General features: G+C 37.2%; 1 protein-coding gene across 1 annotated transcript in view; it reads right to left on the bottom strand.

Annotated features, from left to right (window-relative positions):
* MYO3B (myosin IIIB) overlaps positions 1–16,541 on the bottom strand; it is a 191,736-nt gene that overhangs the window by 66,409 nt on the left and 108,786 nt on the right. The window contains exons 24-29 of the mRNA XM_072874911.1: positions 15,872–15,892; positions 14,759–14,836; positions 12,698–12,903; positions 3,455–3,566; positions 2,334–2,496; positions 1,567–1,647 (exon numbers count right to left, since the gene is read on the bottom strand). Coding sequence (XP_072731012.1) covers positions 1,567–1,647; positions 2,334–2,496; positions 3,455–3,566; positions 12,698–12,903; positions 14,759–14,836; positions 15,872–15,892 — 661 coding nt within the window. The remainder of the gene's footprint in view (positions 1–1,566; positions 1,648–2,333; positions 2,497–3,454; positions 3,567–12,697; positions 12,904–14,758; positions 14,837–15,871; positions 15,893–16,541) is intronic.

Here is a 16,541-nt window from a genome sequence, read left to right as displayed (position 1 = left end):
GAACAAAGCTCTGAATCTCTCCCATGTGTGCAAACAGCAGAATAGATCAGTTGCTTTCTCTAAAGAGCTAGTAATAAGCATGCATCTCCTACACGCCTAAGAAATCTGGCCAGATAAAACTCTAAGGCAGAATGTCCCCTACAGTCTCCAAGTGATACTGCTACACACCAGCTTCCTACTGAACCTGAGATAATTCTCATCTTAAGGAACTGTAATAGTGGGACAGCGATGGGTCAACTGTTCCACTTTCCTCTGTATGGCAAAAGGCTGTTGTAAGTCAGGAAATCAAAGTCCAGGTATGGGCAAGTGTAAATGTAGCAAATAATACAGAAAATAGTTGCAGGGGGTACTTTAAGATCTACTTTCTGTGCTATCATGAAAACAATAGAAAATGACAACACAAGGAAGGGGAGAGAGTGCTTATGCAGTCCTTCAGTGCCTGTTGTAATGGGAGAAAAAAATTCACCTTAACAGTTCTCCATTTAATAGAATATTCTGCATTTGACCCTAGAGCTATAGTTCATGATTCTACATAACAGTATGCATGCAAAGCTATAAATTATTGTTTTATCCTTATGATACTCTGTTCCTTTCTGTAACTAGACTGGTATTCTGTTTTCTGCTGAAAGTCACAGTGATGCTTAATTTCAGAGTAGCAAACTTAGACAAAAGGAAAACAAATGAATTTACTGGAAATGGCTTGAGAACAAAGTAAAAGAATATTTAGAACGCATCTTTTTCAGATTGACTTTAGACTATATGATACAGAATAGAGAAATTACAAAGCTTAAGGTATTATAGTACACAAAGCCGGTAGAATAAAGGTAGTACCTTGGTTTATCTGTAAACACATTTGCTACAACTCATTTTTGATCAGCTACAGTCTTTCAACCTGGGATTGGACAGTGAAGGTGTATTACACTGCATCATATGGAGGCTGCTTCATATTGGCAGCATCTGAAAACACCATTGAGTTCACGGCACTGGTTCTTAGATTTCTGTGCCATATGGTACCCTGCTCTCTACTAGAGACCTACACAGCCCTATGGGCCTGTTCTTCCAATAATCTCTTTAAAGTTTATTCAAATTCATATTGATATGGCTGCATAGGAGTCTGGCAGAGAGTCAAAAGATTGGCCAAAGCTGGCAAACCCAGCAAGCAGTCAAAACAAAAACCTGGCAACCTGCCAAGATCAGGGCTCAACACAAAGACAGAGAAATGCATGTCCAGTGCCTCCCATCCACACTTTTAGTGCAATCAATCCAGTGCTTCATACCAGCTCTACATATAGTTGAATCATACTGACTGTGCTCAGAAGAATCTTAAAGAATTAACCCAACAGCTTTTAATCAGTATGTTTTGCTTTCAGAGAAGTACTTCCAAAAAGCCCAATGTGCCTGATACCTGTCACTGATGTCATTTGATACTGAAGAACAAAGAATCAGAACTAATGTTTTTGATAGCTTTTGTTTGGACTGTATGTATTCCTCTTGGCTATAAACACTGACACATGAAATCACCCACAGCAAAATAGGTGTTGGCAATTGAAATAATGTTTTAATTACCCGCCTGAATATGTATAGCAGCATCAGTTCTTCTGTTCCTTATTTCCTTGTACTTCCTGCGAGCTTCATATCCTCTCCAGGCTAAAAATACAAAACCATGTGCTAGAAATTACATTTATTTAAGGAAGTGCTACAGAGTCTACAGTCAGAGATGTGCTGAAACTTTCATCCCTCCTGCCCCCAACCTCAATACCTCTTCCCTACCCACCCAGATGTTGAACTGTGGGTTCACGACTGCAGTATTCACATCCCACAACTTCAAACACCGCTTCACTCGTCCAGATTTTAATTGTCACCATGTGCTCACTGATGTCCTAACCCAAAAGGCAAAGGTACATAATCATGTCAGCACAAGAACTCCTTTCCTCCCCAAATTCGATATAAGGAAGCCTTCTAAATTACTGATAATCAGCCTCTCAGGCCCACCCCATGACATAAGTTACCTGGAATTCTGGTATACATTGGGGAGGGCATGCTACTGCATTTCATTTATGTGCTGCATGCTAGAGTAGACATACCTAACAATATTTTCATTTTGTTCAAAGGCATTACATCCAAAACACTGAAATATTTAAAGACATTACCAAATACTAAGATGACACCTTAGAAGTAAATCAATAATATTTGCATCAATTAGCTGGAGAGAAAAGCACCTCCGGTTATTTTGATTTCATAATAAACTATTACAAATTAATAAATAATGTACATGCAATTTAACAGCTTGAAATGCAAAGACACTCAATGAAATAGCGAATGTGAACATGTACCTGACTGTATGGTAACAGCACTATTTTCTCTTTTCTCTTTGACTTTCTTGTACCTCCTTGCTCCAAGCCATCCCTTGATATAGGCTTGCATGACCACCACCCTCCCTATGACTTCCCGCAGGAACAAATTTAACTGCTCTATATGGTAATACTTTAGAAAAACCTGAAATGGAACAACAACAACCAAAAAATCAGTATCACATGCAGGCAGCAACATAACCTCTTGTATTCTGCCTTTTCGTTAGTCTTACACCAGCCTATTTTAGGGCACCATTGCTGAGAAAACTGGTAAAATACTGGTTGCTGATATCATAGCAATCTTGTGAATCAAATATTTGCTCTCAGTGTGCTTGTGGAATTTCATTATTCCACTGATTATAATCACCCCATTGCAAAATAAACCACAAATTTACCCCCTTTACAAAGTCAACTGGCCAGGGGGATATTTTCAGGTATCAACAATTTTGAAATAAAGCCTTTCTTGACAGTAGGCAGATACATCCTGGGTTGAATTTGGTTTTAGACTTAATATTGTCTAACAGCATTCTGCTTCAGGAGGCAAATCCTGTGGGTGCTTACATACACTTTATCTGGGTTTTGAGTAGGAAAATTCTCCGTGTTTTTCCTTTGTGCACTGTAAAACAACTCAAGATACTGTATAACATCCTTTTTATAGAAGTCATCCACTCCGTTTTAAACCATGAAGAAAGGCTCTTGACAGAGCCAGAAGGATCTCACCTGAAACTCCACAAATGGACAACGTACTAACCAGGCTCACAGGGTACTAACCAGGCTCACAGGATGGGCCAGAGTGTAAAGTTTCAGTCATGCCATGATAGAGCAGGAGGAACTTCAAGGAGGCACTACCTCAGCAGGCACTGACAGATATACTGTCCTTATCAAGGCAGCCACATGCAGAACATACTTTGGGGAGGTACCCAATGCACCCCTCCTCTTGCAGTGTTAGCTCAGCTGGCTTGGGAGGGCACCTCTGTAACCTGGGAAGCTAATTGGAGCAAATTCCTTGCTCTTTTGTTCATTCATGCAGTACTTTTCAAACCACTATTAGACATGTTTTGCTAAAAGGATACTATCCTTGAGAAAATGTTAACACCCTCTACCTTGGTTTTCCCAAGAATCCAGTTGTCTAGTTTAGATTTCTCCAAAATGGCAAGACAGTTTTCTCTGCTACCAAGGGGAGTCTCGTGTGCCTTGAATGCAAGGTAATAATACCTGCAAAACCAAATGACAAAGAAAGAATTGACTTGACAATCAATATGTACTTTCACTGCTCTTCTCTAGCTCAGAGCTGCATCTCTAGAACTCATAGGCCAAATTCTCCCTTATACTCAGTCCTCTTCATAAATCATGACACAGCTGTCATGAACAGATATTTGAGCATCTACATGACATAGGAAAATAAGTGGTACCATAGTGGTACCACTGCATTCTAGAATCTGCTGCATTCTAGAAATCCCCAGTTGGTGTAATCATCCATAGAGGTCTTTCACAAACCAGTGCAACTTAGGAAACACCCAAGGTTGCTCTGAATTTTTCAGGTGAATGAGTAAATGAATGACAGGGAGAAGAAGGAAAAGTGCTAGAAATCAGAGTAATAGAAAGGAAGGCAAAAATAAAACCTTTTGCATAACATGTAAAATAAGTATGCCGTCTACAGGGCTACATAACATACTTTGGCACAGTTACATCTCACTGCAAGTCTGCAAGTTCTGTTGAATAAGCAGGTGCTCCCTGAGGTGTTCAATGGACCTTTACAGATTTCTGAGTGGGAGAAAAAGTCAAATACTAGCACCAAAGAAAGAGAAAAGCACCAAAAGTAAGTTATTCATGACCTGATGCCTGTTTCTTATGAGAAATGCCAAAAAAGACATTTCAGAATCTTTCAATATTTTAGTTACTGGTATCGGTCATTTTTCACAAAGAAATATAAATGGCCTTGACATTCTTCGGGAAGCATAAATCCACATAAGAAGTCCAAGGCTCTTGAGCTTGTAACAAGATTACTCCCATCAACAGAACTCAGGGGAGCTTCCCATTTTCAGTATGCCTAATAGAAAGACTGAGGATTCTCAATTGGTGAAGATAAAGGCCAGCGCTAGGCGGGTAGGCAGTACAATGATACAGTGATACTGACTGATTATTGAAGCTGAAAGGCTGCCACTGTGTGTGAAGAATAAAGATTAGTTTACAGTAAAAACAACTTTCATACCAATCTTAACTTACAGACAGCAAGATGCTCAGACTGCATGAATACCCAGCTGTGTTTCACACCTCCAGAAGAGGTCATATATATGCACAATTAAAACAATTGGCATGGCTATCATATTGGCAAGGATTTTATCAGTGCTGATGGTTAAACAGAACTAGCAGCTATGTTGAAGAAAAAACAAGTGAATTACTCCTCATATGAATGTAACCTTATTTTTACTCACAAGGATTTCTGTGGTTATGATTAGGTTTGTAAGTCATTAGGCATGATGTCTTTTTTCTCTTTGATTGGGATAAACAATTAATTGGAATGATCATGATCAATTTTAGTGGCCTTTGGAGCAGGCCCATAGTAAACAACATTGACTTTTCTTTTGTCCATGTTCCCTTGCAAAGAAGAGCCCCTAACAATTAAGTTAAATAACATTATTGTGCAAATAGTTAACGAAAAAGGGATGCAAACATGCTTGAACTGAATTAAAAATGAATGGACCAATCCCTACCTGTAAAGCCACCATGCATTAATGAAGAATGGTTTTATAGTATTTAAGTAACTCGCAAACAATTATGTTAAGTAACAGCAAGAACATGTGCCAGTTAGTTTACAAATTTAAGGTTATTTTAGCACAAGTACACTGTTAGATGATAGCAACTGCTGCCTCAGCTCTCATTTATGAACCATTCATTTATGAATTTATGTGTTGTCTTGGTCTTAATTAAGTTATACTTCTACAGGTGCTACTCTATTTACATTGTGTTTGAGACGAACTGGCAGGTTGAGCAAACCATTCTCCTAATTATTAGTGTGGGGAAGAGCCATCAGATGTACTTTAGAACATAAAGAGAAGAATCCAACCAGTGAACCTCAAAGACAGATTCCTCTGTAGCCATACAGAGGCAAGAAAATACCCCACCTCATACTGAAGAAAATATGGAGAAGCAATTAGAAAGAATAGAATAGGGCAAGAGTTTGTTGTTTGTTTTTTTTTTTAATCAGGAGAAATGTGATTTTCAAATATTAGCTCCAGTTGCCACAAGAAAGAAAAAAGAACCACTAAAATAGTCAATAAAGATCAAAGGGGAACAAAATGAGGTCTGAAGGCAGAAGCACTGGAATCAGTCCTGGACTAGAGACATAGATATTCACCAACTGGAGACATTGCCCACTCTGAATAATGACAGGATATTATGTATTACTGAGTTATTTTTAACGCAGTGACTTTTTCAATAACATGATATTGCAAATTCTTTAGCCAAGTCTTTCAAAATACTAAAAGTCATGCCATTTAGTAGGTATGGAGAAACATGGTGTATTTAAATAGGAGGGAAAAAAGTACGTTTCCTCCACCTTATTACAAAAATTAATGATGGTAGTTTTCACAAGACAAACCATCGTATGAGTTGCACTAATAAAACTCAGATTTAAAATATACGTATCACAAACAATTTGTGATAGCATGCAATTTCAACAGATACTTGACAGATATGACAGGGAAGTTGCACCAATCGTAAATTGCTGTTTGCTTCAAAAGCCAATTCAGATAGCCATGTTATTTACACATGTATGTAACTTAAGCAGTGCCTTAGAAGGAAGGAAGGATTCAAGTGAGTGATAATATCAGTTTTCTGGTTGTTCATACATCTTTTGAGGCATGTTGTAGTTGGGAATTTTAAAACCACAAAACAGTTTTTAGATAGTGCTGATGCAATAAAATAGTCAAGGGAGATCTCATAATTTTTGAATCTTACTATCTTATCAATGACATTCTAATTACCGAGAATTTGACTTCTTATTTGTGGCAAATACCTGCCTAAAAAGTATTTTTGCGCTATGCGATTTACACACCTGACTATACCGTTTTGTTTACGACAGACTTCAGTATCTTTCTAATGTAGTACCCCCTCCATTAGCTCTCTCTCATGATCTAGAATGTAGTTGCTTTTGGTACTCAGAAAAACAACATAAATAAAACAATGCCCACTTTTCTTATCAAATCCTGTTTTAACAATTTTTTAAATAAGTTTAGATTTATTTGTCTTCTAAGAAAGCAAGCCATTCAGAATGACAGTAACTTTGCACGCCATGGGAGTAACTTCGGTTTCTGTATGTAAACATATTGTCTCCCAATATTTCATAAAAACTTCCTCTAAATGGTGTTTTTCCAAGTGTTTTGATTGATCCACCCACTGCACAGAAGACTCCTGTAACTGGTTAAACATGCTGGGATGTCAGATTTTCAGGATGTCAGGTCTTCCTGTTCCTTTTCAGTTATGTCATCAAAAATAAGGCAGAAATTACTCTACTCATCAGAAATAAGGTCTAGCGATACGGGACTGGCAATTTCTTTTTGATTATTTCTCCTCCAGAACTGCTTTTGGAGTTTGCATTCTGCACAGTAAAAGGTCTCTAGATTAGTGTTCCAAAGCTCAAATCCAGGTATTTTTTTTAAGCAAACACTTTGTTTTCTCTCTGGTGCCTGTTTTCATGACTGAATCACTTAACTACAGATGCACAAGTAGTTTGACTTGATGTGCTCAGGATAACTGTATGGCAGCACAGCATGTGCCACATAGGGTCATCCAATTATTTTTCTTAACCTAAAATCTTCGTACAGCAATAGACCATATGGAATATTTTGGAGGAAGGTAAAATATTTCACCTTAATGTATCTGGTAAAAGTGTGCAAATATTGCATATGGTGAAATGGTAGAGAAAACGTCTGGGAGTGCACCCAAAACTTTGGGGTATATGCAACTACAACTGTTCATTTTGATTTATTGGCCTAATTTCATCTCTATCATACTAATGTAAATCTATTGTACAGAGATCACAGAATGACCTTTATTTACAACATTTCACCAAGAGAAGAAACCAGATACTTAATTTCAGAAAAGTAGAGCTAGAAATCACATTTGCTTCCAGATGAGATGAAAATTTCACAACTCTACTTTTTATTTCCATATTTGCATTTGTTATTTCAGCAGAAAATGCAGTAGTCTGGAATACTTCAGTGCTCTTCTATGTTAAGCCAATACTTTTATTTCTATTTTTAAAAATAAAGTTTATGTTCCATCATGTGTTGTTTCATAAACATGCACATATTTGTGCAAAAATATGTGATTTTCTTTGGTTATATATACTGCTTGAAAATTTCCTACGTGACACATATTCATCTATGTGTTTCCTAAAAGTACTTGACTAATCACATTCTCATTAGCAGTAAGACTAAGTAAGAGACAAGCAATCTCCCCTCTGAGAAATTAGAAGAACTAATTTCTCAGAGCTGATGAAACTCTGGAATTATGTATTTCTTAACGAGTGGTTCTTACACTGCACTACAAACCAGCCTTCATGGACACGAATAGTATTCCAGACAAAACATACATTAAAATGGGATTAACTGTACTTAGTAGTCATTAGGCATAAACCAACATTTTTTAACAGTTGAATTTATCCCCAGATCAACAATTGCAAAGCTAGGACATGCAGAGTTAATGTTGAACGTTAAAGACATCCAAGTATGCTAAGATATGGACAACTCCAGAATGATGTTATTAACTATCTGATTATGGCCAAGGCGTTTTAGTGTTGGTGGTTTTAGATTAGATAAACTGATTGTAAACAAATGGTTCAATTTCTCTCCCCTCCTTAAAGGGTGAACTGTTGAACTGTTCAATAAATAGCATTTAAACAGCACCATTAACTACTAAGTGTCTCTTACTAAAGTTCCCTTCACATTCCAGACTTAAAGGCAGCATCAATTCTACACAATTAACTCAAAAAAGTAATGATTAACCCTTTTTCTCTTTAAAACAAATCTTTGTACTAAAATATACTGGCCTAAGGTGGAGAACGGATAATGAAAAGCATGAGGTGCAACAGGGCAAAATCCCTTTCTAGCCAGACCCCCAGCAATAGTAGGGAGATTCTCAACATTCCAAAAGACATTTGTTCCTTCTCAGCCCTGGCGTTGGAAAGTTCAAAAACCCCATGTTTTTAGCACTGAAAGAGCTGTTAAATAACTTTTCAAAAATTCCTAACTTCTATTGGTTGTATCTCCCCTCTTTCAGAAACTTTCACATCTGAATTCGTAAAACTAATTACATTTGATTCTATATTGAGAGTATGAATGAAAAAATGTAACTGAAAAATGAAAAAACATCTAAGATACTCTCGAAATTCAGTAACAGATACCTAACACTTATGCTGTAAATCACCACATAAACATAGAATCACAGAAATACGCTAAGAAAGGCACAATTTGGTCCATTCTGCATATACAATTCATAAGGGGTTAGCAGACTTTTCACTCCTAGAAGTTTCCTATCTTCTCCATCCTGCAACTGTTTACCAGTGTTCTGTGAATGACAAGAGTCTAGAAAGTATATGTGGAAGGTACAGTAGTTTACCATATTTCAAGTGTACAGGAACTTTATACAGATCTGGTGAAATCTTAAAGCCACTGAAACAAATAACAAACATTTACACGGGTAATAGTAAAATCAAAATATGGGGGATGTTACAATTTCATTTCCAGAAATCACTTAGGGACTTCGGTACCATGCAGACTCAGTTTCAAAAAGTAAGTTTGCATTAAAAACGCATAATTTTAAAAGCAAGCATTTATTTTCTCTGTAGCAAACCTGTTGACTTCTAATTTAATTCAGTGCTTCCCTGATTTTGAATAATAAACAAGTCTATCACCACTGAATTTTTGGGGTTAGAAGAAAGCATGTACTGAGAGAACATGTTTTACAGGACTTCGCAATATTTGACCAGTTTTTATTCATAGCTCCACTCAACGCAGAATGTGACTCATTAAGGTCAATGAGGCTTTATATGGTCACGAGAAATGTAACACTGACGGTTTAGAGACTGTGTGTACCAGGTGTACCAACAGTGACCTTATGCAAATTTGCACTGTGAGATCGAAAAAGCAGAACCAACCTCACTGGGATCACTGTTACAGTAATAACACTGGTATTGTCATGAGCATATGATCTGAGTAACATCATCTTGCTACCGTGGAGTAGGTAGCGCTTATAGGAAAAGTGTATCCTGCATCCTAATGCAGTACAAAGAACTTCAATGCAGAACATAAACGGGCAGAGAAGAAGAAAAAAGACAATCTTTAAACGAAACTTCTACAAAACTTCTCAACACATTCCTGTGAGCTTATGAGGCACTTCAAAGCATGACAGCATTTAGCACCATTAGACTCTCAAGTCCCTTATTTTTCAACCCATGGTACGGTATATGCCACATTACATAAAAGGTGTATACAGCTGGGGGATATGTGGTGATCATATCCCCCAGCATGGGCGGAGGGGGGGTATCCCCCTGCATACCACATCACGTCATGTGAAGCTCCAGGGGCCTGGGCACTCAGATATAACAAGGAGCATCCCATCCAGTGGGACTTCCAGTGCAAGTCCCTGCTAGAAAGCACACCTCCCTTAGCTGCTGTGCAGTGCATGGTCACTATGCAGCCCCACAAGCCAGGTGCACCTGATGCCTGACCAGGTTAATAGCCTGTGCCTGAAACCTGGGATTCCAGCCTGAGAAAGGGGCCATGCTGCAATGCTGCTTCACAGCAAACATGTAAGACAGACATGTGATGGCATGGGGTGTGAGACAAGGCCAATGGAGGCAAAGTGCCCAAGACTTGACAGGTCTACAGTGTTTACAGGGGCTGCAGATTACGTTTTCTTACTTTAAGTAAAAGAATATGTATATTTATATACATAAAACAGATGGTTGTATACTTGGCTGAAGAAACATTGTGTGAATGAGTTACAATTAAGTCCCCTCCTCACCATCTGTTTTTTAACCCAATAAACTACTTCCAAGTTTGCAACACTGAAATAATCTGTTCTACATGAAAACAGAAGACAGTAAAGAGTAACATTAGACAGAGCTTTATCTTTTGTTTACCTCCCACCTGATAAACCCTGAATGGTTCTGTTCCCTGCCTTTGATTGTTTTGTCCTCATATTTCCTGCTAAGAGTTTACAAAACAGCATTATTGAACAGGCAGATAAGAAGCACACCTATTTGTTTAATAACATCAAGGGAGAAAAAGTGCTGGCTCATCCATTTTGTTGTTCAGTTGCTCAAAAGGATCAAAATACCAATTAACTTGCTGGCTTAGAAAATCTTTGATATTCTCGCATTTACTGACATTTTGAAACTCTTGTTCATACTTGCCTAATGTCTTTTTGATTATGAACAAAGAAGTGCCAATCTGTTTAGCATTTGACCTGTTTTCTCAGACATTTTTATGTATTCAACTACTTAGTTCCTAAAAACACTTGACTAGTCATGGCAGTAAGTTGCAGAAAAAAATGTTTCTTGTTCCATTGATAGCTTTTTTAAGCATTGTTCATTTTTTTTTTTCTAAGAGCAAAACATAATAGGATTTGTTTAAAAATAAAACATGAACTGAACAAAGGAGCAAGAACGTCCCCTCTCCCACCCCTCGTTTACATTCTGAACTCAGGATGTGCTGAACTCAACTTCTGTGCTGTTGGGCAAATTGCTAAATCTTCCCTCTCACTTCCCTTATGTTGACTTTCTTTCCTGAAAGAATTACATCAAGTTAGACTAAAAATGTGGGGAGTATCTGACAAGATGTTAAACACAACTTGCCCTTATCTGCAGGAATGGAAAGCTACAGTCAGCGCTGCTTTTATTACCTTTACTTTTCAAGATTGTACTCAAATTCAGTGCACTTTTGAATGAAAAGAATCCACTGATAAGAGGAGGCCTAATTTCCTCTCAATTTACACTAATTTCAGTGGAGTCAATCTTAGTTCACTTATGTGTAAATTGGATAAAATTTAAGGTTAATAATTCTGCCTTCAGCCTCTTCAGGATGTTGCAAAGATGTGTTAGTGATCACAAAAATTAATCTGTTTGTTAAACCTGCTTTAGAATGGTGTGACCTTACTAAAATTAGTCATGTAACACAAAAAAAAGTTGGGGGAGATCATGTCTGAAAATTAAATTGCTTTAATTTTCAGACATGATGTTCGATGGACAAACGAACACATCAGTTATCCTTCCTGGGATATATATCTCTAGTGTTTTCCTATTACATATTCAATTGGCATACTAATATAGTATAAAGCAGAAAATTTCATAATTTTTCAGAATGAATTGATTAAGCTATGGTTTACCATTCAACATCTCTCAATGCAAGGACCACAGATTTCCAAGCCCAAATGACTGATTTACACACGTAAATTTACGTGATCTCTGCGTTTTAGAAAGGCCTGTGAAACTGTTTGTCTCTTCTTTCTCAAAAACATAATCAGCTCCTTCCCTCTAGCATCATATGAATGACTTGCTTTCAGTGGATTCATTAACTCTATATTGTCTAGATGAACAACCTCGAGTTCAGAAAATATCACTAAATACTTGATTTAGCCATTCACTGCTTGTTCCTACTGTTGAGTAGTTGATTGCTTAATGGTACCGCTTCTGCTCCATTATTGAATTATCAGTCCTACAGACTGGAAAACAGTAAATACTACACTAAAACATATTTTAACCATAATGATCATATAAACATATTATCATCATAAAGACAATAGCATTTCCTGAATCACATTTATAACTTTTTGAGATTGAGAATAGTATTAATGCCAGTAAGAGTAGCCATGACAAGGGTTCAGGTGAACAGAGATCTGGTTATAATTCAGGATATATCTGAGATAAATGACTATGAAGCCATGTAGCTATTACGAGGACTATTTCTAAATCTAAAGCTTTTATATCAGTTCATTCTTAAGCATGTGCACATTCTTCATATGATGGCTGAAGGCCACTGACCTTCCAAATCCTTGTATTATCTGAGCATGATGCATAATTTCCACTTGTTGCCTCTACTGAGGGAACCATGGGGACAGGCTTGCTACTGAATACTAAGTGCTCACTGCTGGTCTCACATAGACTTTTCTCCATTAGAGCTCAGATATCTCTTGTAGTCTTTATCTCTGATAGTCACCACTCTCATTACAGAATCAGATCATACACGTATGAACCAATGTTTGTAGAACTTTCTGTACTTAAACATAGAATGTATTTTATTGAATGGAGTTTTAAAACAACAGCCATGTTATAGAAGTCTTACCTTTTCACAAACTCTTCAAAGAGGATGCGATGAGAATACCCTTTTTGACGTATTTTGACAGTTTCCAGAATTCCAGTGTATCGTAGCTGCAGTAAAACTCTCTCATGAGAAAACGTCAGTGCTTCTCGATCATCGTTAGGTTTAATGCAGCGGATGAAGTGAGGCTGTCCAATAACCATTTTGGATAAAAGATCCATGAGAGAATACTAGTGAGGAAAATAAAAAAGATGCACACACTTGAAAAAAACCTGCAATGCAACTGCTTAAGCAGGAGATATGTATTTGTAAACAGTATGTAAAGCTTGATTATATTTTAATCTGTAATGTTAATCTGCATTGACGTTTTATTAATTTTTAAGCTTTTGGCTAAAACCCAGAACCTATTAAAAGTTTTCAAGTGTAAAAAACATATTATTATTCTAGTTCTTATTTCTTACTTCTTACACCTTTCTCTTCGTCTCTCCTTATACCACATCTCTGTAGTTGAAGAACGCCCATATAAAAAAAAAAATTAATTGAAAAATGTCCTAACTATAATTCTACTGTAGGCACATTTGACCAATCAAATATCCCCAACAGAAGAACAAGCCTTACTGTGAAACAAGCAATCATGGAAATTCACAGAAAGTCATGGGGAAAGGGTTGCAAGAACTCATCAGCTCAGTCCCCTGCCCAAAGAGAGCACTAGATGTATCTGTACCATTTCAGGCACATCTCTGTTTAATTCATTTTTCAGAATCACTAAGGACATAGACTGCACAATCTCCCTGGACAATCTACTGAAGTGCTACATTATCATGACTTCATAACGTACTTAACATCTAACCTAAATCTTCCTGCTGAAACATAGACCCATTACTTCTTTTCCTATCCACCCTGGACATGGAAAACAATTTGTTCCATTGCATTTTACACTAAAATGAAAAAAGTGTGATCAGACCATATATATCTGCTTTTCCAATGACTCCTCTTGAATACTGATACTTCTGCTCCATCCTCACCATTAACCCACTGTATGATAAGTATTTGTTGCAAATACACTCAATCTCAAAATCACATACAATTCCAAGCTGACTGTGGTCACTTTGCTGTAGGCTGCATCCATATTATGGTGTACTTTCACACTCACTCCCCAACTCCACTTTTTTTTTTTTTTTGACAGTTCCTACTCAGCTGACATCTGCATAGTTCTTTGCAAGAGCACTCTAAATCCACACTTGTATTACTAGATGAGTCTGAATGTGTGTCCTTGTACTCTCCACACTGCAGCAACATCTCAGTATCCCTCTATACCTTTCCTTACACTATTTTGCACGACAAAGAAAACAGGTATTCCTCCACAGCATGAAGCTTTGACCCACACTGGCTAGCACAGCACTGTGAACTTCCCCATTCTGCATGGTACAACAAGTGCAGCCCAAGGACCAACTGCTCAAAACTTTTCCACTCTGCAATGACTGCAAGAAAAAAAACATTAACCAACAGCCTTGGATTGGCATGTGGGTTTCCTGACTCCTAACCTTCCAGTTCGAACATTCTCAATGCCTTTTCCTTACTGTTTGATTTAAGCACACATGCAGAATATACACTACCCCAGACAGGATTACTACTGATAAAATGGAAATCCATATGATTTTTAACAATACTTCCAAAAGATGGATTGTTTTTACTTATTAGCACAAATGACAAATCTTAATCTTTAAAAGTAGGTGTGCCTGAGCTTGTGAAAAAATATGAAGGCTTTAGTAATGACAGCTATTTTATTTGCACAAAATCAGTTTTCTGTTCAGAAAGAGGCCTGTTCTAGACCTCCAGCATTTTAGATGGAAATAGTCTAGACTCTAGATTCTTTTATCAATGTACTTGGCGAAATCATAGAAGTACAAGTATGAGGAAATAAAAAGAAAAGGAGCAAAAGAAAATTTATGAGTCTACAAAGGCCTCACAACAGAATAAAAAAATTCTCTTATTATTCTCTTTGATCTCACAATCCCACAAATATTTTAGATATACCTATTGTCCTTATCACCAAAATGTTTGTATACAATTTAATTTTTGTACCCTAAAATAGGAAGCCATAGTTTGCCGCTTCATGTTAGTTGTTTCCTCAGGGTGTCGCATAACCTCCATCGTGTCAACCTGGAAGACAAAACTCAGATGTTAGAGCTGTTCCAGAAACACTGCAGACCCACCCCACTTCACCCATGAAAGCTGGGTTCAGTTTTTGTTATGGTCATTCCTGCAGGTGTGAGTACTTCAGAGTAGTTTATCAGAGGTAGGAAGGACAGCTTCTAACAGATGCAGGACATGCACTGATTTCAGAGAGAGCTGTAAGTGTTCCAAATGATTTCACACTTTTGTTATGATAGTATAATACTCAGTCAATGAAGCAGCTGTCAAGATGCAATACCTTATGAACTGATTTCTAAAAAGCATTCCTCTTATTGCCACTACCATGAACTTCATCAGGTCTTATTTTCTATATAAGAAGAGTTATCGTTTTTGTAATGACCAGGAAGTAAATTGAGCTGCCTCATTTTGCTCACGTATGGAAAAAATGTTGTTGGATAACAAGTGGCAAACAAAGTAGGTAATCTCAGAATGTCTAAGTCTTTTCCTTTCTGCTGTTGTGGTTACTATTAAGTACTTTACGTTGCCATTCTGATGCCAAGAATTTCAGCAATCTTACTCTGCTGAACTGCCATGGCTTCAAATACTGCTTTTGCAGCATTTCAGAATAGTTATTTTTAGAGAATATACATGGACAGCAAACATATTGCTCCTTGTATATTTTAGTTATATTGTCAGTACAGCTGTTCTTATCAAAATGAAACCAGAATTTATGAATGAGTATAAACATGGTTACCAATCACAAGCAGATTGTGTTGCTGTATTACAGCTCAACAAAATTAAAGAAAATCAACCAGCTTCCTGTTTGCATGGAGCATTAACAACATTTTAGCATTCACTTGCTTTGTGGCAGTTTACCATCTGCTCTGACCAGGTGGCATTTGTATAAACCAGATAATGCTGTTGTCAGCACCTGTGCTACACTTCCTGGACTTTGCTCCATACGATCATTTCCAACACTCACTGACTTAAGACCACTCTTCTGAACACTAAAAGTAATTGCTGAAAGATTACAGTTCTCAATAAAGTAACTCTGTCTCTTACCTTCAGGAGATATTTAGGAGACTGCATGCAAAATATAAAGGAAATGAAGCACTAAGTAGTAATAGATCAAGAAAATGGATTTTGTGTTGGGAAAGAAATCAAAAGAAAACTTGCAAAGACAAGATTCAGAATACAGATGGTGCAAAGAGAGACAGATTTCCATAAGGGTGACCATAAAAATTTCAGTATGTTTTTGTAATCTGTGATGTTCTAGCCCAGAGTGGTGTACATGCATTTGTACACATCTCAAACTAACACATGAAATAAAAAAAAAGATGCAGTTTGAGTTCAGTTTTAAGGATGTTAACAGAAAACTCTGTAATATATCCTAGGAAAAATGCCTTATCAGCACAGATAACATCAAACATCTTAAGAGGTCACCTGACAAAGTAAACATCAATGACCTAATCAGAACAGCAGGCATGTCCACGGGGAAGGATATGGGAATGTTTCAAAACTATCTTGGCAAGACAACTGCTTTGAGAATTGATATCTATACCTCCAGTAAAGGTCAGGCAGAAGACAAAAGCCATACCAGTGCATATTGACAGTAAGTTCAGAATAACTGGTAACATTTAATGTTAAAAGACAGACAATTTAATCATAAAGAACACCAAATCAAGAGCAAAAGCAAATAGTTTGAGGACTGCACTGAAGCTCAAATGCCCAT

Source organism: Ciconia boyciana, chromosome 10 (assembly GCF_034638445.1).
Source record: "Ciconia boyciana chromosome 10, ASM3463844v1, whole genome shotgun sequence".
In the NCBI taxonomy this organism is placed as follows: domain Eukaryota; kingdom Metazoa; phylum Chordata; class Aves; order Ciconiiformes; family Ciconiidae; genus Ciconia; species Ciconia boyciana.
Note: the sequence above shows the minus strand (reverse complement) of the source record. Positions and strands in the feature narration are given on the sequence as shown.